Here is a 26,133-nt window from a genome sequence, read left to right as displayed (position 1 = left end):
TTGTGTAAACCGTCGTTAAATTTAGCGACGGTTTAAGCAAAACCGTCGCTTTGAAAACCATTGTCTTAGCAACCAAAAAGCACGCCCATAGACAACGGTTTACTTAAACAGATGCCGTTGACCCATAAAAGACAACGGTTTTTAAAAAATTGTTGTCTTTGAAAAGGAAAAAATTCACAAAGACAATGGTTTTCGTTAAAACCGTTGTTAAAAGGAAAAAAGACAACGATTTCTGATAAAACTGTTGTCTTTCGAGTGTTGTTCAATGTGGAATTTCTTGTAGTGATTGTTGGATAAATGGTAAGCAGTGAACGAAAAGAAATGAGAGTTGTCTCACATTAGAAAACGTGTTAAGAATAGTCCTCCTTATTAGCTCCAAATTTGAGCTAGGAGTTTAGGCCCCAACGGACATCAGAAGTTTTTGAAGGAAAGGAAGACGTGGATAGACCGGGTCTCGTTGAAACACATGCGCGCGTGGCCGACCTGCCCGACCCGACGTCCAAAAGGTTGAGTTTGATCCAGTCCGTCCCTTGGCTTTTCACAGAATGTTGTGTTTGTATCAAGAAGGTTGTGCTCCTTCTACGCAACTGGTGGAATACTACAAATAATCCCTCAATTTGCATTCCTCTGCATTCTCTTCTCGTTCAGTTTGTGCTTGAAAATTCTACATTTTTCGTTCGCTCTTACCAAGAGTTGTTGTTGCAATCCTTGAGAACTGATGAATACAAATACATACATGTCTCATCACAGTGCTTCGATTGTTGTTTAAAACCTTGACTAGAAATTAAGACATAGAGATACATACATGTCTCATCCAATAAAGTCATGACTAGAAATTAAGACAGTTTCTTAAATTTGGCACATCCAAAACAAATGCACAAGAAGCAAGTATAATCTCTGGTCGTATCCAAGCAGAAAGCACTCATCCGGGGAAGATCGAGGAAAGGAACAAGGCTTTCCCGTAAGTGGGTCTTTAAAACTCCATCTAGAGCATACGTTCTGTAAAGTTACCTCCTCTACAATCACAACCCTGTCACCTGTTCGCAATGAAACATACTTAACGTGGAAACTATATTAAAAACGTCGATACATAATTCCTTAAAGCAAGCCTGTAAAAGAGCAGCAACAGCACCGAAGGAATTCCCCAACAACGGAGCAAACAGGATGGAGCCTCGGCCCGGAACTCACCATTATGACGTTCCTACGGGTAATGAGGGAAGAAACGGGTAAATACCACCCGGAAGGATTCGAACACAGTCTAGAATCACGGGAAGATAGCGAGTTGGTAGCCTCAACAGAAGGTGTGCGTCGTTTCTAAATTTAATAAACTATATCTAAAATGCTGTTGAGTTAATGAGTTTATATAATTATTTTTTCAAAAATCGAGCATATTTACCCCCACTGTTATAAGATTTTAGTCTTATTTTTAAAACCACGTGCTTTAAAATGTTAGTAATTTTTACTTTTTAATTTTTTTTTTACTTAAAGTGTTGTTTTAATTAGCCCAAAATTTTAAGAACTTATTATAATTTATCATATTTTTACATATTTTGTTATGATTATCGTTTCGATTTCATTTTTTTTTTTTTAAGAAATCAAACACCAAATCATTAGTTTTCAATTTTATTTTTAAAAAAAAAGAATTTAATTTCGATTTACAATTTAATAAAATCTACGTAGATAAAAAGCATGTAGACCCCAAATAGATATGGGGTCATAGTCATATTTATTTTAAGTGGGTCAAAGTTTGATTCGAACGTCAATCATGTTTCAAATTGATTGTACATCATCTCTTATGATCTGTGAAGTATTTAGAAATAATGTTAGATAAATGTTTCAAACTTCACATTTTTTTTAATATGAAAATATGATTTTGAAATGATTTAAAAAATCAGAAGTTGATCTCGTTCATGAAAAGTACAACAAAATACGTTGATATTTGATAAGTGTGAAAACAGTCAACAACACTTTAAAAACTAAATATAATAGATGGTAGTAAGACACAAAATTTGTTTCCGGAAGTTCGAATGATAAAACCTTTTATGATTCTTGTTCTTTTTTTTTAGAAGATATCACTAGAAGACTTTGATTGATAAATAATTGTACAAATCCAATTCAATAAGTCTTATATTTGCTTTCTGAAACTCTTAGTATTACAACGCAACACTTCAATATATTTAGTTTTGGAAAAGACTCTTTCCGCGATGTACAAACACTTCATAATTTACATTAGATGAAACAATGAATAAGTGAGGATAAACATAACACGAACAATCTCCTGAATCTATTATGTCTTTAAAGCGTGTGTTGATTTTCAGAGGCTTTGAGAAGCTTGAGTATTTTAACGATTTTCACGGTAAATTCAAAGTTTGAGATTTGGGAGAGCTTCTTTTGTGAATCCTCGAGATAACTTTATATAGTTGATCTGAAACGTTCAATAAAGAACGTCTGTTTTCCCATTAAGAGTATCTAAATTCATTACTAGAATTTGTTAGAGAGAGTAATAAACAATTTTGTACCATTTATTTAATGTCATTAAATGAAGTATATTTTTCTACGGTCATTTTAAATAAAGATATTATCCATTAAAAAGTATACACAAAATGGATATAGCTGATTTCCCTAATGTATAGACTAATAAGTACATGGGAACACACATTGCTTGCATTTAGATTACACTTTGCAAATATAAAATATATTTGTATAAAATAAAAATATTTGTAAAAGTGTATTCTTGTTATTTAATTTGATTGAATGATTGTTAAGTATTTTATATTATTAATAAGATTTTTTTGCACAAAACTTTTGTGAAACAGTTTCACATATCTGAGTCATCCAGGTCAGTAAACTCTTGAAAATTCATTCTTAATAAGTATAATATATGAGTATAAATAATCCAACAAGACCTTAATTAATACCATAATTGGACTAAAATGGGGTAAAAACATTTGGTTGATGATTATTAATTTGTCCAAATATATTAAGACAGAATCCCGACCAAATTGTCAAAAAGAAACCCACATAATATAATAGAGGGTATAGCTATAGAGTGAGACCTAATTATAGAAAGAAATAATAATAATAATAATAATAATAATAATAATAACAATAAATTTTTCTGATTTTTTTACAGTCCCCAAGGTTCGAAATAATGGTCGTCCAATTATTTCAAAAAAATTAATCAAATGTTATTTATCCAAAAAAAAATATAGCTTGAAAATTCGAATAATTTTTTTAGAATATTGATTTGTTCAAAATTGAGTTTAAGATGAATCAAAAATTAATTATTTTAAGTTAGTTATTAAAACTAATTTAGTGTATGTGAGATGTGAAGGGACTTTTTGTCCCACATTGGAATATTTAATATTTCAATTATATGGAGAATAAAAAAGTGGTGTAATGCACCGACCTATCGATGACTAATGAGGAGCTTTAAATTTCTTGGAAATGTATGAAAAATTTTATTTATTAGTCAATTACCAATTAATATTAGAACAATTGAATCAAACTTGATAATATTAAATTTTATATTTTATTAATTATTTCTCTTGATTATTTCTCGTTTAAATTTTGTTATTTCTCCCTAGCGTGCTAAATTATTTATGGCATTTCATTTATTTTTCATTGTTATAAATACCCAAAAATTCTTTATTTATTTGTTTTTCCCCTAAAAAATAAATTATCTTCTACGTGGATTCGACAATACTCACTATTTACAATCATTTTATTCGAAAATATGAATTAAAGTTTGGTGAATACAAGACAATCCATCAATAAGAAATCAAAAAATATATGAATTTAGAAGATGAATGTTATTGTTACGTCTTAAACTTGAGATTTTGTTCAAAATTTGGAACTTTTAAAGTAAGACAGGCTACGTGTCATAGTGTAGGACCGAACGCTTGTCTCTTTACCAAAAGCTATAGCTGGTGGTAATGGTGCAACTCAAATCTTTTAAACCGCATAGTATCTCAAGCACCACGGTTCGACAGATCTGCCGAGCGGGGAGTAGGAAAACACTCAAGAACCCGCCGGCCGACGAATGAACTAATAACAAAAAATAATAATCGAACCCATGACCTTGGCTCTGATACCAATTGTAGGACCGATCTCTTGCCGCTTTACCAAAAGCTATAGCAGGTGGTAATGGTGCAACTCAAATCTTTTAAACCGCATAGTAGCTCAAGCACCACGGTTCGACCGTTCTACCAAGCAGGGACAATTATTGCACTCAACAATCTCCCTCCCAATAATTGCACTCCTTGCAATCAATAATAATCGAACCCATGACCTTGGCTCTGATACCAATTGTAGGACCGATCGCTTGCCGCTTTACCAAAAGCTATAGCTGGTGGTAATGGTGCAACTCAAATATTTTAAACCGCACAGCAGCTCAAGCACCACGGTTCGACCGCTCTACCAATCAACGACAATTATTGCACTCAATACATAGGCAATAAATAAATTTTTTATAACCATAATCTATCGTCTTTATAAATGATTGGTTTTGACACATTTAATATAATTATACTATTTTATGATAGCTAAGTTAAACAGTCAATAAAAATAAATAATGTAGCTTTCATAATATTATTTTTAAACATATTCGATTTAAGCAAATTTTTTTTTTTGAAAATGTATTTAAGAAATTTATTTCCATCTCTTCTGTATCATTATATCCAGGTTTATTTTCGTTATTTATTTATCTTTACCTTTTTTTTAATCTACATATAAAACTATTTTTAAATTATTTATTTAAATATATGAATAGGAAAAACAAATATTGTTTCTGAAACAAATTTCGAAGTGCATCTGTCACATATAGAATATAAAATTATATATACTAATTTATTTTTTAAAAAAATAAAAAAATAATATATTCCAACTTTCAAAACTCTCCAAATTTCGCCGCTGCCCAAATCCTATCCCCACGCCCCACTTGGTTGCTTTGTCCTAACCCACTCTGAGGCTCTGAGCTTTGACCAAATCCTCTGCAAAAGTTTAATTGTGCATATGTGCTCAAGTCTTATCAATTAAAATGAGATTTTTTTTTTCTACAAAGAAAATATATGGGTATATTTTTTAAATAAATAAAATACAATATTCAATATTTAATAAATTTCAAATTTTATAATAATTGAAATTAAAAATATAATTGCTGTGATCTAAGAAGAACTAACCTCACAAATATACAAAAAAAAAATCAATTATTATAATAATAGGCCTATTGTGAGACGATCTTACGAATCTTTATCTGTGAGACGGTCAACCTTACTGATATTCACAATAAAAAGTAATAGTCTTAGCATAAAAATTAATATTTTTTCATAGATGATCTAAATAAGATATTCGACCCACAAAATTGATCCGTGAGACCGTTTCGCATGAGTTTTTGACGATGGTTTTATAAAACTATTTCGAAAAGTACTGTAATTATATTTAAAAATATTTATTATTAATTAATTTTATAGAATGACTGATGAGGAAAATAAATTCAAAGTATCCATCATTTTGATCGATATATGACATAGATTGATAAAGAAATCGATATTTATATTAAGCAAAATTACTTTTATAATTTTAAACCATCCAAGCTCTTATTTTATTCTAAGTCTTTTTTTTTTATGAAATATACAGAAAACATAGCATTCATTCCAATAAAATGAAATTTCAAATAACTCATATATATTAAAATAATGTTTATTTAATTTTTTTAGATACTATTTTTTTTTAATATTTGTGTTATTTTAAGGATCATGAAATTCTATGATTTGATGGGAACATTTATAGAAAAAAATTGTTGAGAATAATATATTCTCTTAATATATTCTAATACATTATGTATCTATATTGTTAGAATTATGTTCATAACATCCGAACAAAAATTATAGCTGTTAGCAGATACACAACTTTATTTTCTTACGTTGTGTCGTACCACAAAATTCCATATTGAACTATACATGGACACGAGAGACTCCACATGTGGGTGGCAAATAAGTCCTGGTTGTTGAGTTCTTGAGCGGTACGAGTCTTTGTTTGATAATGGAAACTCGGTGAATAAAATTTTATTTGCATCTATATAATATACTTTTACTACAATTAGGGGACAAAGTTTTGTTTTCACTCGGGTTTGAATCTTGGCCTCACACACACTAAAGAGCGGATCATGTCATTTCACCTTCACTGCGTGCTTAGTTAGACAAATATATAATATTTGAGAGAAAGTAACATTTTTTTTCCGAATTTAATTATGTTATGAGTCAATTTGAAGTCTTATTGATTATATTTTTTTTCTCGAATTCATTCTTTTTCGCACAATTCATACTGAGTGTTAATATTTTTATTTTCGAGATCACATGGATTTTGTTTTTTGTTTCTTTCTAGTTGCTAAGAGAATTAATAAAAAAAAAAACAAGACATTCTACTTTCTCGCTCAGGCCATCTTCAACCACAAAATCTATTTTTTTGCAATTTTATACTAAAATAGTGCGATTTCTGCATCAAATACAACATCCATCTCCAACCCATTTACTTCAAATCTTACACAAAAAAGAATATTATCGAAATAATCTTTTATTTTACATTTAGTAATTATTATATTTTATTTAATATATTTTAAATTATGACTAATGTTTTATTATTAATAAATTTATATTAATTATTATAATTTATTTAATATATTGTTATATTAATTTTTTGTATTTGTATTAAATTATATTAATTATAAATCATTAAATCAAATTAGTTTTTAAATATTAATAATTAACATAAATAAGTAAATATTTTAAAAATCAACAATTATTATTTTTTAATTTTTATGATTAAATATCTAATTATTAAAATAATAAAATAATATTATACTATAATTTAAATAATATTTATAATTTTTAATATAAATATTTATAATAAATATAAATAAAACAAATTAAAAAAAAATATAACCCCTGCGCCAGACCCCGTGCCAAATTTGGCGTAGGAGAAGGCCAAAATAGCGCAGCCTCTATTGAAAGAACTGCAGCTGCATACATCATTTTGGTGCAGCTTTGGAGATGACCTTAAAACTAGAACTCTCAAATTTATTTTCGAACACAACACATCAAACCGCCAAATAGGACGTTTTCGGGTGATCAATATCAAAAGTGGGCAAAAAATGACTAAATCGGAAAAAAAATCAAGTTAATGCATGAAAAATGTAAATCGACTCAGAACATGACTAAAATAAAAAAGTGCAAGTTATGAGTAATAGAAATTGATTAACAACTCATAAATTATTTTTTTTTCACGCTCATCAAATCATCAATTATCTTTGAAATACTAAAGATTTTTTAGATTAGTGGTAAAGATGAGACTCAATATCAATGAGGAAATGTTCAAATCATTTAACCAAGATAAGAAATCTCCAAATAAAAAACAAAAAAGAAATGATCTTTTAATCACGAGTAGGACGGTCCCACGAATCTTTATCTGTGAGATGGGTCAACCCTACCGATATCCACAATAAAGAGTAATACTTTTTCATGGATTACCCAAATAAGATAATACTCTTAATATAAAAAGTAATACTTTTTCATAAATGACCCAAATAAAAAATCCGTCTCACAAAACACGACCCATGAAATCGTCTCACCCAAATTTTTATCTTTAATCATATCCTTACAAATCCAAAAGGTTGAATAGTTCTTAAAAAAAAAAGAAACCACTAAAAGAACGAACGTAATTAATATGCAGAATGATTAGCCAAATATAAGCACCAACTCATCGTTACCTTTTACAAACATGGGATTAATATTTGCCACCCTCATTCCTAATCATTTCCCGAATTTAACACAACAATCCCTCTGTTTCCTCTTTTTCTCGCTCCCTTCAAAGCTTCTTTAATCCTTCGCAAACTGCTTAAAACCCTACTATTACCTTCCATTTCTCTCTTCCGAGGTGAGGAGGTGGTGAAAAAATACACTGCAAAAAGGTCCAAGAAAAGCCCTTTTTTTTGTGCCTCAGTGGAGTTACCGCTGGATTCTACAGCTGTGACAGTGGAAAGACACGGTCATAGTAGAGAAAACAAGCCGCCATGGATGCATCTGAGGCTACACAGATAGTGATGTCGAGGATTCAGATTTTGGATCCAGAGAACGCTTCAAGAATCATGGGGGTTATACTGATACAAGACCAAGGTGAGAAGGAGATGATAAGATTAGCGTTTGGTTCTGAAGCGGTCTTGTTAACTTACGTTAACAAAGCGAAAGCTGTTCTTGGGATTCCTTCGAGTAGCCCGGGTGTGAACCCTTCAGCCCCTCTCTCGATTTCTGTTGGGTCGAACTGCCCATTTCCCCAGACTTCGCCTAGAATCTTGGTACCTAACAATGGATTTCATTTGAGCAATCCTTCTTCTCCGGCGGGGTCTTTCCCAAGAAGCAGCCCGAGGCCTATTTCTTATGCTGCTGTTGTGAATGGCTCGAATGCTAGTGCTAGCAGTGTTAATAATGGTTCAGGTTCCCCAAGTTTGCATTTTTATGGAGGAAACGACTTTAACGATGAGATTCTGAGTGGTGGAGGTGGCGGGGTGCACAATCAAGTTCAAGATCAGCTTTTGTTTGTTGATGACCCTCTCGTGGATCCGATAATGAGTCCCAGCGGCAGGAGTGATTCACTGGTTTACCCATTTGGTGAGGATGTCAGCAGCGTTCCTTCGCCTCACTCTAACCCATTTCACAGGAGGAGTTGCTCTGTGAATGATGCCTCATTTCTTGCAAATCTCGAGGAAGGAGGTGGTGGAAATGGATATGGGTGGAGGCCTTGCATGTACTTCGCGAGGGGTTTTTGCAAGAATGGTAGTACTTGCAAGTTCTTACACAGTGATATTGGTGGTGGTGACGCAATTGAAGTAGGGTCTCCAGGCCAGAACGTTTCAGGTTTTGATGAATTTTTTAGAATGAAGGCTCTTCAGCAGCAGAAATTTGCTCTTATGGCTTCTGGAGGTCACTACCCTTTTGCTTACAACAAGGGCATGAACTTTCTGAATGAGAACCAGAGGTAAATTTCTTGGATTTCCCTTTTCTCTACTTTTTATGTACCTTAACTAATTTCTTCTTCAGTCATTTCTGCTTGAGAGTCTTGAGAAGCTGCTGTGTTCTGATGTATACTTCTGGTTAGCTATTATTAGTTTCATTATACATATCCTGGTTTCAGAATTGTATGTTGTTGTGTCGATACTTCATTTTTACTTCATATTTTAATTTGTTTCTTATCTTGAGATCTTGTTACGAGTAAATCTGCGTGAACTTTCTGTTGTCTCTTAGATTTGGAATGGTATTGTCAAATTACATAAGTTCTCATATTCAACATGCATACTGATAGATCGGCTGCTGCTGCTGCTGCTGCATTGATGATGGGAGATGAATTCCACAAATTTAGTAGGTGTCGGCTTGAGAGGAACGACTATGCACCGATGGGACTGGGTGCTGGTTCAAGCTCGAACTCTCGACAGATTTACTTGACATTTCCAGCTGATAGTACGTTCAGGGAGGAGGATGTTTCGAATTACTTTAGGTGGGTGATTTCTTCTGCATTTGTTAAAACTTTGATTCTTATGTATGGTGCTAGGATCTGTTTTAACGATGCTTTGATCTTCTTGATTTGAAGTATGTTTGGACCAGTGCAAGATGTTAGGATTCCGTATCAGCAAAAGCGAATGTTTGGATTTGTTACATTTGTCTTCCCAGAGACTGTGAAGCTCATTTTGGCAAAAGGGAATCCTCATTTCGTTTGTGATTCTCGTGTGCTTGTCAAACCGTACAAAGAAAAAGGAAAAGTTTCGGACAAGTACTCTTTTCACTCAGTCTTCTCATTGCAATGATTCCCAATGTTGTCCCAGTATTGAAGTTCCGTTGTTCATTGACCATTGTAGGAACAAACATCAACACATGGAGATGGGGGAATATGCATCTTGTTTGAGCCCAACTGAGCTTGATTCTAGAGAACACTTTGATGTTCCATTTGGTATGTGCAAATGGATGGTTTCTTGTTATCCCGTAAAAATATTTGTCACATGATTTTTCTTTTGTTTTTCCCTGCAGGGCCAAGGATGTTACTAAATTCCCAAGAGACTATGCTTAGAAGAAAATTGGAGCAGGAGACAGAATTGCAGCATGCTGTGGAACTCCAAGGAAGGAGGATGATGAACTTACAACTAATGGACCTAAAAAATCAGCAGCATGGACGCCGTTTTGTGCCAAGCCTGCCGTCTGGTCTCCCAATTTCCTCTCCCAGACAGTCTCAGATGCTGATAAATCATAATCTTATCGTTTCTTCTAGTGCCAGTAATCAGGATGTTTCAGGAGGTTAGCTACCTAAATCCTTACTTTACATTATGCATTTATATGGGCATAGTAAAAAATGAATGACATTAAGACGAACTTTTTTTTGACAAATAATAGGTGGTCATTTTTTCTTTCTTGCAGAGTTTGATAGCGGCCAAGAAGCAGCTAAATCTCATACTATAACAGATGATGATTTCAATTTGGTGGAAGAGACTGAATCTTTGTCTAACAAAAATGTTGTTTGTGTCAATAAGAAATCCGGTCACTCTGATCCCTCTGAAAGGTATGATGAGTTAATTTCAATGAAATGTGGGGTTATATCCTAATTGAAATACTAAAACTGTCTTTTTGATAAATTGCAGCTGTTGAAATTATGCCTGTAATCTTGATTGTTTTATACTATTTGCTAGCTCTAAGTTTTGTTTATTGCGAAAACAGCTTGGGATACTCTCTTCCGGATAACCTTTTTTCTTCTCCTACCAAATTCGCTGCTGAAAACCAGTCTGCTTTCTTCCCTGCTTTCAATGAAGCTGATGATAACATACATGTTACAAACACATCTTCTAACATCTCCCCTGTACTCCCAAGCAGTTCTCCCCTTGGCATGGCTTCTCTCAAGCCATGTTACTTTCAAATGCCAAGGTACTTCATGCCTTTAATTCGTTTTCTTTGGCTCCATAGCTTCACCATTTAATGAATTTAACTTCAACTAACTGATTGAATCATCCTGTTCTTGGCAAGAAGCCATTAAAATGTAGGTGTTAGAGCTGATCAGGGCATTGGCAAGCAGGATCACCTTAGCTTGGTAAGATCACTTATCTTAAGAACATTTATATTCTGCTCCTAACTAGTGCTACATTATCTAATATGGTGGATAAATGTTACCACGTACCTTATTACAAGGAATGGGACGGTTAAACAGTCAATATATTAGTCATGTAGAGTTCATTCATTAAAAGCTGCGAAGAGATGTTGCACAATGTAACAAAAATTTGAGCTAACATTGACCACGGTGATATGTTCTTAGCGCATGATATAACAATCTCAATGCTTCAGATGCACATTATCATTTAGCCTGATTCATCCCTTGTCTGCCTGACTCACCCCTGTTAGCATCAAACCGCCCCTTGTCTGCCTGACTCACCCCTGTTCGCCCATTTTCCCTTGTTCGCCCATACTGTTTATCTAGCTTATGCCTCTTGGGACCTTTATGCTGTACAACATAACACCATTTTTTCAATCAAACTGGCCGAAGATTACTTGTTATACAAATTCTTGTTTCTTGATATTTTTTGCCTTTTCATATTTATTGTTGCAGAAAGTTTGAGTAGCATATACAAGGAAGTAAAAAATGTCCTCTAGCTGTACAGCCAAAAACCGTAGCCTCAACAGAAGGAAAAAAGAGATCTGTGAGGAAGATTTCCTAAAGATTATTGTCATCATCACATTATGCTATACCATACTACTTGACATCAATATATAATGCAGGAGTAAAAGACAGATGAACTGATTTATGAGAGTGGGGTATGTCTTTGTTAATTTATTTGTACCCTTCTCTGTAGTAGTGTGTGATGTGGACCACATACATCTCTGGCATATAACAATCAAAAGGCAAGTAGTGAGTACAACTCTTACCATCATAGAATGGAAATTTTACCTTTATCTACTTCTTTTTACCCTCTCCATTATGTATGTTTTATCTTTGGCTCATTTGGTTGCACCTGAGTTGCCTCTCGTGAAGGGGGACAAAAATGTAGTTTGGCTGTATAAAATCTGTGAGCAAATAAGACTAGCAACGCCGGCGGCTTACCATCTTGACTGAATTTGTGTGTAATTTTCTTGCTATGTCGAGTTCGAGTTGTCAAAATGGTTTCCATCGAAGTACACAATACTTGGTTAAGCAAAGATGGGTTCATAAACTTTTTTATAAGTGAGTCCAAAAGCAGAACTACTCCGCAATAATTTGTGGAGGCGGTGAGGGACATGATAATGCCCATCACTCAAGAAGGTGATGCTTTTATAGCCAGCCATGGTTTTAACCGCCAATAAATATTTGGTTGATGAGGCCCGAATTCAATCCATGGATACAGTTAGTATCGAACGTGATTTGATGCTAGTCCTTTTTGAGTTACTTCTTCCGCTTCTGTGTCTTTCCTCGACGAGAGCAGCAATATTAGATTATTAAGCTAAAAGATGGAAACTCAAATTTAAAATGCGTGTTCATCAATTGTTAATGGAGTCGATGTGGATCCTAATATTATGTCACAACCAATCTAAAACTCATATAAGAACATTTTCTAAACTAAGAAGCAACTTTTCAGATAAAAAATGCAATGCTTTTGAAAAAAAGAAGAAGAGGAGTTATGGTTGGCATGATTAAGGAAATCTATGTGTGCATTAGGTGAATCCCAGTTGGTTTAAAATAGTTGAATCCCAAGTGTGATAACTAATCTGATTCACTACTCCAAAAGGGTGGGTATATATTTTGATACGGCAAGTGGAGCCTGCCTAAAAGCAAGATTTCCTGTCACTCTTTTTTAGTTCCTTCTTCATGCTGTGTAGCTTTTATTATATCATCTCTTTGAATCATCATTTATAGCCTGTCTTGAGCTTGGCCTGATCATGATTCTAAAACTGACGGTGTCTTGGGCTTCTGATCCGTCTCTCAACTCGAACAGAAAAAAATGGTTTCGGTTTTTCGAGAGACGATTCTGTTTTAGTTTACGGTTCTAAGGGAACCACTGTAGGATAAATTTTTTGTTATTAATTTGGAATATATATATATTGTATCATCAATTATCATTATTTATTATAAAAAAAAGATAAATGGTGTGATTTAAAAATACATTAAGCCATGTGTGTGACTTTGTGTTCTTTTGATATATTATTGCATCATAGGGAGAAAGTAAAGAAAAGTTATTAACTCAAAAATAAAAATAAAAATAAAAACAGACAAGGGTATTGGTTGATGGTATCATTAAAGGTTACTTTTAAGGGACTCTTTTGTCTGATTTTGTGGTTTCTTTAAAGAAGGAAGGGCCACACTCACATGGGGTGCTGACACCCCATTTCTATTGGTCTTTAGGGTCCTAATACACACTCCTTTCACTTTCAGATTTAGGGTTTCTGAATTTTTCTTTTCCAGTATCGGAATTGGGAACCAATTCATTCAAATACAGATTTGGATTTGATGAGATGGACTCATTCGCAAGCCTAAAACTTGGGCAAACAGACGACGGGAGGGAAATGGGTCGAAATTTAAATTTTTTGAACGGGACGGTGAAATTCTAACTTTAGGACTTTATCATAATAGCCCAGAGATGCAGGCTAATCATATTGGTATGTCAAAACAAGCTAGTGAGGTGGGCTGTATCGCCTTTTTGCGAGTGAGGAAAATTATCAATCTAACTCATATATTTTAGGTGCTGGTGCGGGCTTATCCGGTTGATCGAGTCAATTTTGTTGTAATTTGTACGTCATTTCGTCTGGTTGAGAAATTATCAAATTAGCCCGATCAACATATTTTATATAGCGAGACGAGCCGACACATCTCTCCCTAAAAAAAAAAATAAAGAAATTGTTAGTAGTGGTAATACCAAAAATAAAGAATTAATTATTTTCGAAATTTTTTAGAAAAATATTCAAGATTGGAAATTACTAGCATCTTCTAATACGAAGATCTATAGATATGATAGTTTTAATTTTAAATTCGATTATATCATCAAAACAATAGAAGAAGCAATTCTTCTAAAAAGAGGATATGATTCATTTAGTCTGTTATCACAAAAGCTTGTTAATATTCATAAGCAATCATATAAATTTATGCATTTAGGAATGATACAAGTAGGTTTAAAACCTCTTACAAGATTAGGTTTAAATACCTCAACCTTAATTATTGTCAGAGATCAAAGGCATAATAAATTTGAAGATTATTTATTAGGAATAATAGAATCCTCATCATGTGAATGACCAATACATTTTAGTTGTTTCCCTAATTTTCCTATATTTCTTTCTGATCCAAATATCATAAAAGCACTCAATTTAAATATAAAGACGGAGGGTTTTGATATCATGGATGAAACAGAAAATGTTGCTATATTATATAGAATTTGTTATAAAGTAATGGATTCAACCATTTCTAATTTTAGAATTGATGCTGATCAAATTAGTTCTAAGAGAGGATAAACTACTCCTTTTATAATTGATATTAATAAAAGTAATATCATGATTCTTAAAACAATTAATTGGAGTCAAGTCACTTTTTCAGAAATCCAAAAATTGGAAAATATCACTCATTCTCTTAAAGAAGATAATAGAAAATTAGAAAGTATTGTTCAGTATGTTGATGATGATGTTGAAATAAAATTCTCATTCTAAAGACATTTACGTATTAAATTACCTGAAAAAAAGTAGAATTCTACTTCTTCTATATCTGATTTTGGAAAAATAAGTATTTCTGGTATTCAAAAAACCAATGAAAATATTTCTCAATCTGAATATAATGTTGATATGCTTGAATCCAGTGATTCTAGATTTCAAAGAAGAACTTCTAATTCTCCTACCTTTTCTGATATGTATTATAATGTTATGGTCATTAGTAATGACATTATTGTTCAGAAAAGTTTAGATAAATTTAAAAATCAAAACAAGAAAAAATGATTTTTAAGTTGTTTAAAACCAAAACAACAATCTTTATATTCTTTAAGATATAAAGAGTGGGTAGAAGAAACTAAATCAAATTTAGATTTTTTCAAATAGAAAAGTTATATTCCCAACAAGAAATAAGGAATTCCCAAATTTTTTTGATAAAGTTTTTATAAATATTCTTGAATCAACATATAAAATATATGTTCATGAAACAGGAGAAGAATCCCTTGAGGTTCATCCACCTTTTACTACTTTACAAATCAAAAAAGGTAATAAAGAAATTTATGCTGCTCCTATACAATCCGAGTTAGGAAATGGTAATTTTGACCATATAATTCTAATCTTACTTTACATTCTTTAAGAAATCAAACTACTAGGATAGAAGAAATTCTATCAAAATCTAAACAAGAACCTTCTAGTGGTGATTAATTCAAAAACTTTAATGATAAAACCTCCTCCTAATCTTAAAAAAGAAATTTTTTTTAATTTCTAAAAAAGATGATAATTTTATGGAAGGTCAAATAGACAGATTACAAAAAATTAATATAAAAGAAAAATGTTCTTTTCAGTAATAACTAAAAATGAACAGTTTGATAAATCTTCTAGTTCTTCTAATGAAAAAATGTAAATTAACAAAATGCATAAGGTGTCAATTATAAAACTTTTTTTTTATTTATAAAAAAAACAACATCAATTGATCTTTAAATTATAGAAAAGAAAGAATATGTTCAATTTAATGGAGAAGCCATTACTGAATGGAATATAGATGAAAAATCTGAATATCAGATAAAAAATGTTATTAAACAAATGTTAATATATTCTTCTGCCGCTAAAATAAAGGTAATAATGATAGACAAATTGCTCAAGCATTATTACTGGTTTTACTTGCCAACTTTAAGGTTGGTGTGATTTTTATCTTTCAAAAGAAGCAAAGAATAAAATTCTCAATTCTTCTATAATTGATCTTAGTGGTAGAGAAGAATCTGATGCTGCAAATACACTTATTTGCATTATATTATCTAATTTTATTGGAGCTAATGAGCTTCAATTAGATGGATCTCAAAAACAATTAATGAATTTAAGATGCCTAACATTATCTGAATTCAGATGATATAAAAATGTTTTATGACAAAAATTTTAACCAGAAATGATTGCCATGCAAATTTTTGGAAAGAAAAATTTATTTCAGGACTTCTTGTTCTTTTTGTTGAAAGAGTTAAAAATAGATTAAAATCTAAATCTCCAACAAACTCTATAGATTGGAGTTTACTCACTTGTGCTGATTTATCTGCAGAAATAACTGCAGAAGGAATAACTCTTTGTAATGATATCAAGTTAAAAAGACAACTTGATATGCAAAAAGAAGAAAATCGAAATATTATAAGTGATTTTTGTGAATCAATAAGTTTTCAATCAAGACAATATTCTAAAAGGGATAAGAAAAAAAAGGTTTCCTTCTAAAAAGAAAAAAATATTATTCTAAAAATAAAAATAAATCTAAAAAATATTTCAAGAAAAGGTCTAAACAGACTATAAAAAATAATAATCAAAATAAAGTTTCAGTATGCTGGAAATGTGAAAAAATAGGACATAAGGCTAATAATTGTTATGTCAAGAAAAAAATTAATAATCTTAACATAGACACTGATTTAAAAGAATCATTAATAAATATTCTTCTTAATAAAGAGTATGATTTAAAACAAAATGACTTTTATATTAATATTATTGATGATGAAATATCTTAAGAATCTAATAGTGATTCTGAAAGAAAATCTGAAATATCAGAAACTAAAGTATGTGATCCAAACTGCGATTGAGATACATGACTAATAAATTTTATGGGATTAGAAATAAATGTTATATCAAATGAATAAACTTTCATTTTAGATCTTATAGATCAAATAAAAGATCCTATAGAAAAAAGAAGAGCTATAGAGCATTATTTAAATATGACAAATCAAAAATCTACTAAACTTGTACAAAATACAGTACAAGAATATAAATTATATTCTTATAATAAAATATTAGAAAAGAAAAAACAAAAGAAAAGAAAACCTACTATTTCTGAATTAAAAGGAGAAATAGATCAAAAAAAATCTGAAATACAATATTTAAAAGAAAGAGTAAATATGCTTAGCATTAATAATAAACATATTTGGAAAAAGGATTATACTTCTGAAGAAGAAAAAGAATATGAAAAAGATATTTTATCTAAAGAAGAAAATAAAATAAATCAAATGATATGGATCAATAAAATTGATCAAATTATTTCTCAAAAATAGTACTCAAAAGTAACACTTATTATTAATAAAAAAATTTGCAATTAATATAGAAGCAGTCTTTGATATGGGAGCACATGTAAATTGCATCAGTGAAGGAATTGTTCCTTCTAAATATTAAAAAAAAAACTACTCAATTTATAACAGCTGCTAATAAGAAACCACTTATAGTTAATTACAAATTGTTGGATGTGACAATATATAATTCAGGAGTTTGTTTAAACACTACCTTTATTCTTATCAAATTCTACCCCTGTTACATTAGGAACACCTTTTTTTCAAATGCTGTTTCCTATTAATAAAATTAATAAAAAGGGCTTATATACTAATATTAAAGGAAATAATTTGTTTTGTTTTTTCATTCACAACAATACTTATGTCAAAATCTATTAATATTTTACAAAAAATAGTAACTAACAAAAAATTTTTTGTTACTTCATTAAAAGATGAAATTCTTTTTAAAAATATTAAAGAAAAAAATAATTCTTAAAAAATTCAAGAAAAAATAAAAATTATTTTAGAAAACATATCTAAAGAGATATGTGAAGAGGTTTCTAATGGTTTTTGGAATAGGAAAAAACATCAAGTAAGTCTTCCTTATACAGATTATTTTACTGATGATAAAATTCCTACTAAAGTAAGGCCAATTGCTATGAGGCCTAAACTTTTAAAATATTGTAAACAAGAAATATATAGCCTTCTTAAAAAAGAATTAATTAGGCCAAGTAATAGTCCTTGAAGTTGTCTAGCATTTTATGTAGAAAATGCAGCTGAGTTAGAAAGAGAGGCTCTTAGACTTTTTATTAATTATAAACCGCTTAATAAAGCATTAAAATGGATAAAACATCAATACCAAATAAAAGAGATTTATTAAATAGATTATTTAAAGAAAAAATATTTTATTCCTTTGATTGTGAGGTTGCGGCCTACAATCGAGAGTGTTCTAGGAGTTTCAATTAGGCAAGAGATAAGTCCTAAGTTGAAATGGATTTGTATAAGGTGTTGTATAAATCAAAGTCTTCTAGTGGATCCTTCCCAATGGGAAGAATGAGTGACGTAGGAGTTGTTAATTTCCAAACATCCATAAACAAATTTGTGTCTATTTATTTATTGCATTTACTTACCATTTTCACTGTTTTTAAATATGCATTGTTGAAGCATTTTATGCGTTCTTCAACTACCAAAATATTGCATACAAAGTGTTTGATAAAATGCTTCAACAAAATATTTTTACTCATTCAACTTGCATATATTTTTAAACGCTTTACAAAATGTTTAATCGATTTCTACGAAGGATTATTTTGAGTGTCTTCCTTTTAGGTTTGAAAATAAAACTCGATTTAATTTATCGGTGTTCAATATTTCAAGAACCGAGCTATCGTAGCTCAACGATGATCCCCTAATCGATCTTGTCATAAATGTCAATTTGATTTCAAATATTTTCATCATCCTTTTTCTTGTGAACCCTTTCTTGATATCTCAGGCCAAAGTCCTCCAAAATTCATCACCTTTAGGTTTCCTCAACGACTTGATTGGGAGTAAAAAAAGGGTTTAGATCAAATGCCATAATTGACCTTGGGATCGCGACATGCAAATGATGATGATCTCTTTGACGATGCCTTAGAGTCAGCCATTAAAAAGTATCAGGTCTTCTTCCATCTCGAAGAAAATGGGACTCTCGATGCCAAAACTGTAAAAAAGCTACTCCTACCTCGATGCGGAGTGCCGGATTTTTTCATCTGAATGAAACGAAACCACAAAACCCAAGGATGGTTTCAAAATATTCGTTCTTTCCAGGCGAGCCCAAATGGCCTCCTACAAAGTTGTTCTCCCTCACGTATTCGTTCCCAAGCGGTACACAACAAGATGCTGTAAAAGCAGTTAAGGCTGCAACGAATCGTTGGGCTAATGTGTCACCGTTTAGGTTCAAATACATCAAGGAGTATGATCAGGCTGATATAAAACTCAGTTTCCAGTACAAGAATCACGGAGATGGGGCAAATTTTGATGGGATGGATGGCGTTCTGGCGCATGCTTTTGCACCAACAGATGGACGACTTCATTTCGATGCGGATGAGAAATGGGTAGATGGAGTTGTGCCGGGACAGATTGACACTCAGACAGTAGGACTGCATGAACTAGGGCACATTCTTGGACTTGGACATAGTGGTGATGTGAAGGCAATCACGTTTCCTACGACTGGAGAAGGAATTAGAAAGGTTTTGGGGGATAATGATATTGAAGGGCTGAAAACATTGAACCATTATATTTGATTTTTCAAAGTATGATTCAAGAAACTAAAGTATTAGAACTTTATAATCTCTACATGATCATCTCTTCTCGTTTTAACTCTCCAAAAATTGCTAATCTTATATGGGAATTTATAGCGGAGACATTATCTATTTATTTTTTTATGACGCGGAAACCAGAGTCAATACTCTTCGATACATATTAGGTAAATCTCAAAGCTAACACAATAGCCTACAATCCACCCTAACAATGTAGAACACACTACGTAAGTCCCGCGCAATAGATTTGTCCGAGAAAGCGTATGGAAAATCGAACACATGTCAATTAGTCAAGTGTTCACCTACTCCATCAACTTGAAGACTCCTTTGAGTTGGATACTCTCTTTATCATTTAATGAGATGTGGACATTTTAAATTAGGGAAAATAAATTTTTGGTATACTAACTTGGTTTATTTTGGGTTTTAGTAACAGATTATTCAAAATTTTATTTGGCACATTAACTTAGTTTTATTTTTGCTTTTAGTTCTATTTCACCAAAATACTTATGTGCATGGCATTGTAGTATGTTTATGTGATGCAAAAAATGCTAACATGACACCCAAAATTGCTATCGTGGCACCGAAAAATTTGACGTATCTGGTACTAACATCAGCAATTTGACCGAAATATTTGAAAATATAAAGTTAGTGTGCCAAGACTAAATTTTGTCAACTTAACGGATTAAAACCAATATAAATCAAGTTAGTAGACTACTTGGTTCAAATGATACAATTATTGAATGATTAATAAATGAGTGATAAAAAATGATATATAGGGAAATTTTTATATAATAATAAAATAATATTACGTTTGATATGATTTTTATAGATGAAATTTTATGCCTAAAATTTCCACGCAATATACTTACAATTACAATACCCTTGGGTAAGGCAATGATGACATTTTTGGAATAAAATGAGTATATCTAAGATATGAATTGTTAGTCCAAGGGGAGAGCTGTGTTTAATTTACCGAATTTAATACCATTTAGTCATTGTTTTACTTGATACAATAAGTTCAGTAAAAAATGAACCAAACAATGGTTTAACCCTAAAACCATCCATTTAAGTCACTTTCCCAATACCGATAAGTATTAATGGTAAATGTAATATACGTTCATTTCTTTTCTTGAAAATGTAATAAAATTTTGAAATGTAAGTTCTTGCAAAATAACACTAAACGGGATACTAATTTAGCATGAAAAAGTTGGTTATTTTTTTAAAAAAATTTGACCAATGTTATTTTGCTAACTTAATCGGTATAAATTATAATTTACTTGAACATAGACTTTAACCTTTTTTTCCAAGTGATTTTATTTTAAAAAAATAAAATAAAATTCTCTTTAAAATGGAAAAAGAAATTGATCATCATCTTCAAACATAAAACTATTTCCAATTTTATTTAAATAAGAACACTATAAAAGTCTTTACTTTTATCCGATAACAAGGACGGCTAAATACTTAATGAAGAACACGACACACAATTTTTACATAAAATGCTTGACCCGCTTTCGACCCTGGCACAACTACACCACCAAGCAGAATGATCAAGAAATACCAAGCTTGTTGAAAATTTTTTCATCCAAAAACTTGAAGTATGCATTTCTCCAAGTCTTCTTATAGAGAAATGTTGTACAGAAGCCCCCGAAGCCCGTCGCAAAACCTAAAGCCATGAATACATAAAACCAGTCGACGTCGCGTTCTGGACCTGCATAATGTTCTTCAGTTCCTGGACTAGGGGTTTTACCAACGATGGCACAAGTATTTTTCAGTGGAGGGCCACAGAGCTCATTCCCTGTAAAAGAGAATTCTGTCAAGCTCTGGAGTTGAGCACCGAGGGGAATTCGCCCTGTCAAGTTATTGTAAGACAGATTCAAATAACTCAGAAACGTCAGGCTAGAAAAGCTGATTGGCATTTCACCAGAAATGTGATTTCTTGAGAGGTCAAGAGATTCCAGCACTCTCATGTTACCAATATTTTCTGGGATCGTTCCACTTAAGGCGTTTCTTGACAGATTTAATGATCTCAATCCAGCAAGGTTGGTGATTTCTGTAGGAATCTCTCCAGAGAGTTTGTTATTTGAAAAATCGATGCTGCTGAATTGTGAAAGAATGGTGTCATAATCAAGTTCTTGCCCTTTTGTTGTCACCGATGCGCTCTCCATAAAAATGCCCATGAAATACGAGTAGTAGGTAATATCACGGCTGAAATTCATCAGCTTGGTTTCTGAACTCATGGCTGCCATGTTATTAAGACAATTCGGTATAGAACCAGAAAACTTGTTGTTAGCCATGTCAAGAATATGAAGAAAGTTTAGCTTACAGATTTCTGGAGGAATTTCACCGGTGAATGAATTTGAGTGCATGATCAGAATCCTCAAACTGGAAAGAACTGTTCCCATCCAACCTGGAAATTTTCCAGAAAAATCGTTTCCTGAAAGATCGATCTTTATCAGCATTGAGCAATTCTGCAGAGCAGAAGGGATCGGCCCTGATAAAAAGTTATTGAATAAGTTTAATGACAATAATTTCGCAAGCATCCCCAAAGATCTTGGAATGGTTCCAGACATATTGTTGTTCCCTAGATTTATGACTTGTAACGATGGCCAATTCATCCAGCAGTCCGGGATTTCTTCAGAAAGTTGATTTCCCCCAAGATGAAGAATAGACAAAGAATATGTATATTCAGTACTCACGTTGCATAAAACATGAGAAATTCCCCCTGAAAACGAGTTGTTTGACAGATCTAGCTCTTTCACACCATATGTTATCGTCGGTAATGGACCGCTAAATTTGTTGGAACTCAAGTAAATCCAACGTGGACTCATTACATCTGGAAGCTGACCATGCAATTCATTGTGAGAAAGATTTAGATAATCTATGGTAGATAAGTTCCAGAACCATGTGGGAATCTCCCCGGATATTCCAGTATTCGATAAGTCCAGCCCATCAATGTTTCTTTGAGTTTGAAGCCATACTGGGATTTGCGAACCCAGATTCCATGAATTCAGAAAGATGGTATTTAGCTGGAATGGTGGAACCCAATCTTGATTCACTTCCATTATCAATTGATTTCCAGAAGCTGAAATGATTGTGATATTTGTTAGATTGGAAAAGTGATTTTCAGTAACAATTCCTTCCAGCATGTTATTCTCTATTACAAGCACTTGTAAGCTGAAAAGCCGGCCGAAACTCAGAGGAAAATCTCCGGTCAATTTGTTGTTGTCTAATCGCAAGGTTGTTAAAGATGACAGGTTTCCTAAATTGGCAGGAATCAAGCCGGTAAACGAATTATTACCTAGATCAAGTGACTGAAGATTCTTGAATTCTCCAAGTTGTTCAGCTAATAAACCAGAAAGCCGATTTGCTCTCACGGTTAGCACCTCCAGGGAAGCTAGAAAACATTCAGACATGCTTTCTCCAAAAACTTCGGAGATGTTTCCTTCGAAATTGTTGAAAGATAGATCAAGATTTTGCAAATTGCACAACTTTCCAACTTCCATTGGAATTCTCCCTGATAGCATATTCACATTTAAATTGAGACTTCTCAATGAACGCAGATTTTCAATTTCATTCGAAACTGCTCCAAAAAGAAAGTTGTTATTCAAAGATAGAAACTCGAGATTGCTACAACTGAAAATCCAATCTGGTATGGTGGAAGTAAACTTGTTTCGGGAGAGATCAAGGAAACGGAGTTTACTCAAACCATGAGTAGCATTTGGAATTGGTCCTTCAAACATGTTCTGTTGTAGTTGGAGGGATTCTAATCCAGACAGAGAAAAAATCCAATCAGGCGCCAAAGATTTAAAATTGTTATCAGAAAGATCTAGCAATACAAGAGACGAAAAATTTGGGCGATCAATTGGAGAAAAATGATCGAGATTGCAACCTGAAAGGTGTACCTCGATCAAAGAAGGTAGCTTGTTTACTATATCTAACCAATCATGTATTTTGCTCATGTTCACATATGTCAAGTCCAGGTACTCCAAATGAGTGAGATTTGACAACCATTGAAGATCGTCAACGTCTAACATTTGGCTTAAGCCTAAACCACGCAAGTTCGAAAGATTCCTCAGGGATGGAATGGTTCCTTGAAATCCACAAGAAGATATATTAAGATACTCAAGACTTACCAGTGACCCGAAAAAATCTGGAATGTCAGTCCCATCAAAATTATTTCGACTTATATCAAGAAATCTAAGAAATTTCAGGTTAAGCAATGATGGGTCAATCTTGCCTCCCAATCTTGAGTTCCTATCAGGATTCTGAAGTTTCAATTCAAGAACATGGCCTTTCGAACTGTCGCAGACGACTTTTTGCCATTTGCAGCAGTCGTGTTCTGTATCCCAGGAGGACAGCATGTTTGAGGGATCAGTTAAAGATTTCTTGAACCTCAGAAGAGATTGTTTCTCCTTTTCAATGCATAATTCTGTCATATTTCTTTGACAGTAGCTCAATTTGAAGGCTGATAAGAACAATACAGTAAAAAAAAAGATTTCAATAGCTTTCTTTGAGTGTCTCATGATGTCTGAATTCTTGAAATGATTCCTCAATTTCTGAAACTAGGATACATATAGTCCAATGTTTTATATCAACAATTTTCTTTGATATATAGAGTTTACTGATACAAAGTACACTCACTGCAGGAGTCCATTTATTGGCATGATTCTTGTCTCATTTATTCCAAAAGCTCCTGAGAAAATTTAGAAGAGATTGAACCCCGAAGGCGACTCCGTCAATATAAAAAGATATCTTCTTTAGACTTTGACTTCCGCACACAGCCTATTATTTTATTTTTTTGGCGTCACGCCACCTTCTATTTTCAAAGTCTGGCCTTACACGCATACAAATATATATTTATAGTTTTTATATGTTGTCCACCTCCGTGTCCACCGATTAAGTGTCCCTCGTTTATTGGATAAATATTTTCAAATTATACATCTAATATATGATTGACATCTCATTGTTGGTGGATATGAATACGTAGGTGGACAACATATAAATCAAAACTATATATATATATATATATATAACATTCTATACTATCTATAAATATATGAGTTTGAATTGTGAATTTACTTAGTTACCCTTTCAGTCATCATTATTTCATTAATATTTACTTAGTTATCCTTTCACTCACCATTAATTTGAATTGTGGATTTACTTAGTTACCCTTTCACTCATCATTAGTTCATTAATGTTTTACTTAGTTACCCTTTCACTCACCATTACTTTATTAATGTTTTATTTATTTATTTATTTAAGTGAGATATGACTTTGAATTGTTAATTTTCTTAGTTACTCTTTCATTCATCATTACTTCGTTAATGTTTTATTTATTTATTTAGGTGACTTTTCAATTTTCTTATATAAAGATTGATATTGATAATAAAAATAACTTTATTTCATTATTTTAGTTGAATCAACGACAAATATTACAAATACATTAATATGATATTTTATTTTATTTTTAATTTCATAAATTGTGATATTTAATTAATGTCTTAATACACATATCAAACTTACACTTTTCTACAACTGTCATTGAAAACATGTCATTGTTATGGTACTTTTCCAATGAAAATAGGCATTGAGACCTATAGATTCTATATGCTCTTTTGCAAATTTTTCTTATATTTTATTAGTCGTATAATTTGATTAGTTTGATTTATTTCAGCTAGACAGAGAAATTAATGATAAATTATGTCATTCTTTATGGTACTTTTCCAATGAAAATGGACATTGAAACCATGTAGATTCTATATGCTCTTTTGCAAAAAAAAATTTATATTTTATTTGTCGTATAATTTGATTAGTTTGATTTATTTCAATTAGACTGAGAAATTAATGATAAATTATGTCATTATTTTTATGGTACTTTTCCAATGAAAATAGACATTGAGACCATGTAGATTCTATATGCTCTTTGTAAATTTTTCTTATATTTTATTTGTCGTAGAATTTGATTGGTTTGGTTTATTTCAACTAGACATAGAAATTAATGATAAATTAAAAAAACGAAAATTACTTTCTACTTTTGTATTAAATTTATTAAATAATCTTTATAATTTTTACTTTATTAATGTTTTATTTATTTATTTATTTAAGTGAAATATGACTTTGAATTGTTAATTTTCTTAGTTACTCTTTCATTCATCATTACTTCGTTAATGTTTTATTTATTTATTTAGGTGACTTTTCAATTTTCTTATATAAAGATTGATATTGAAAATAAAAATAACTTTATTTCATTATTTTAGTTGAATCAACGACAAATATTACAAATACATTAATATGATATTTTATTTTATTTTTAATTTCATAAATTGTGATATTTAATTAATATCTTAATACACATATCAAACTTACACTTTTCTACAAGTGTCATTGAAAACATGTCATTGTTATGGTACTTTTCCAATGAAAATAGGCATTGAGACCTATAGATTCTATATGCTCTTTTGCAAATTTTTCTTATATTTTATTAGTCGTATAATTTGATTAGTTTGATTTATTTCAACTAGACAGAGAAATTAATGATAAATTATGTCATTCTTTATGGTACTTTTCCAATGAAAATGGACATTGAAACCATGTAGATTC

General features: G+C 31.7%; 2 protein-coding genes and 1 pseudogene across 4 annotated transcripts; 2 read left to right on the top strand and 1 right to left on the bottom strand.

The window, feature by feature from the left end:
• The first annotated feature begins 7,778 nt into the window (after positions 1 to 7,778).
• On the top strand, positions 7,779 to 11,978 carry LOC140979624 (zinc finger CCCH domain-containing protein 53-like). 2 transcript variants are annotated; one of them, XM_073445118.1, is made up of 9 exons: positions 7,779 to 9,030; positions 9,355 to 9,546; positions 9,640 to 9,819; positions 9,905 to 9,996; positions 10,074 to 10,337; positions 10,458 to 10,599; positions 10,755 to 10,958; positions 11,061 to 11,121; positions 11,635 to 11,978. In XM_073445118.1, the coding sequence occupies exons 1-8, from the start codon at positions 8,069 to 8,071 to the stop codon at positions 11,065 to 11,067; spliced, it is 2,043 nt and encodes a 680-aa protein (XP_073301219.1). In that variant the 5' UTR covers positions 7,779 to 8,068; the 3' UTR covers positions 11,068 to 11,121; positions 11,635 to 11,978. The 2 variants fall into 2 exon arrangements, with proteins under 2 accessions (XP_073301219.1, XP_073301218.1); XM_073445117.1 differs by having other exon boundaries at positions 11,058 to 11,121.
• A 1,658-nt stretch (positions 11,979 to 13,636) lies between these two features.
• On the top strand, positions 13,637 to 19,515 carry LOC140979115 (metalloendoproteinase 1-like; annotated as a pseudogene).
• Positions 19,516 to 20,974: 1,459 nt separating this feature from the next.
• LOC140978837 (receptor-like protein EIX1) lies at positions 20,975 to 24,217 on the bottom strand. 2 transcript variants are annotated; one of them, XM_073444068.1, is made up of 2 exons: positions 22,829 to 24,217; positions 20,975 to 22,612 (listed from the first exon to the last, which is right to left on the bottom strand). In XM_073444068.1, the coding sequence occupies exons 1-2, from the start codon at positions 24,051 to 24,053 to the stop codon at positions 21,078 to 21,080; spliced, it is 2,760 nt and encodes a 919-aa protein (XP_073300169.1). In that variant the 5' UTR covers positions 24,054 to 24,217; the 3' UTR covers positions 20,975 to 21,077. The 2 variants fall into 2 exon arrangements, with proteins under 2 accessions (XP_073300169.1, XP_073300168.1); XM_073444067.1 differs by having other exon boundaries at positions 20,975 to 24,217.
• Positions 24,218 to 26,133: the final 1,916 nt, after the last annotated feature.

Source organism: Primulina huaijiensis, chromosome 6, assembly GCF_012295235.1.
Source record: "Primulina huaijiensis isolate GDHJ02 chromosome 6, ASM1229523v2, whole genome shotgun sequence".
Lineage (NCBI taxonomy): Eukaryota > Viridiplantae > Streptophyta > Magnoliopsida > Lamiales > Gesneriaceae > Primulina > Primulina huaijiensis.
The sequence above is the reverse complement of the archived record's forward strand: the minus strand, read 5'-3'. Positions and strand labels throughout refer to the sequence as shown.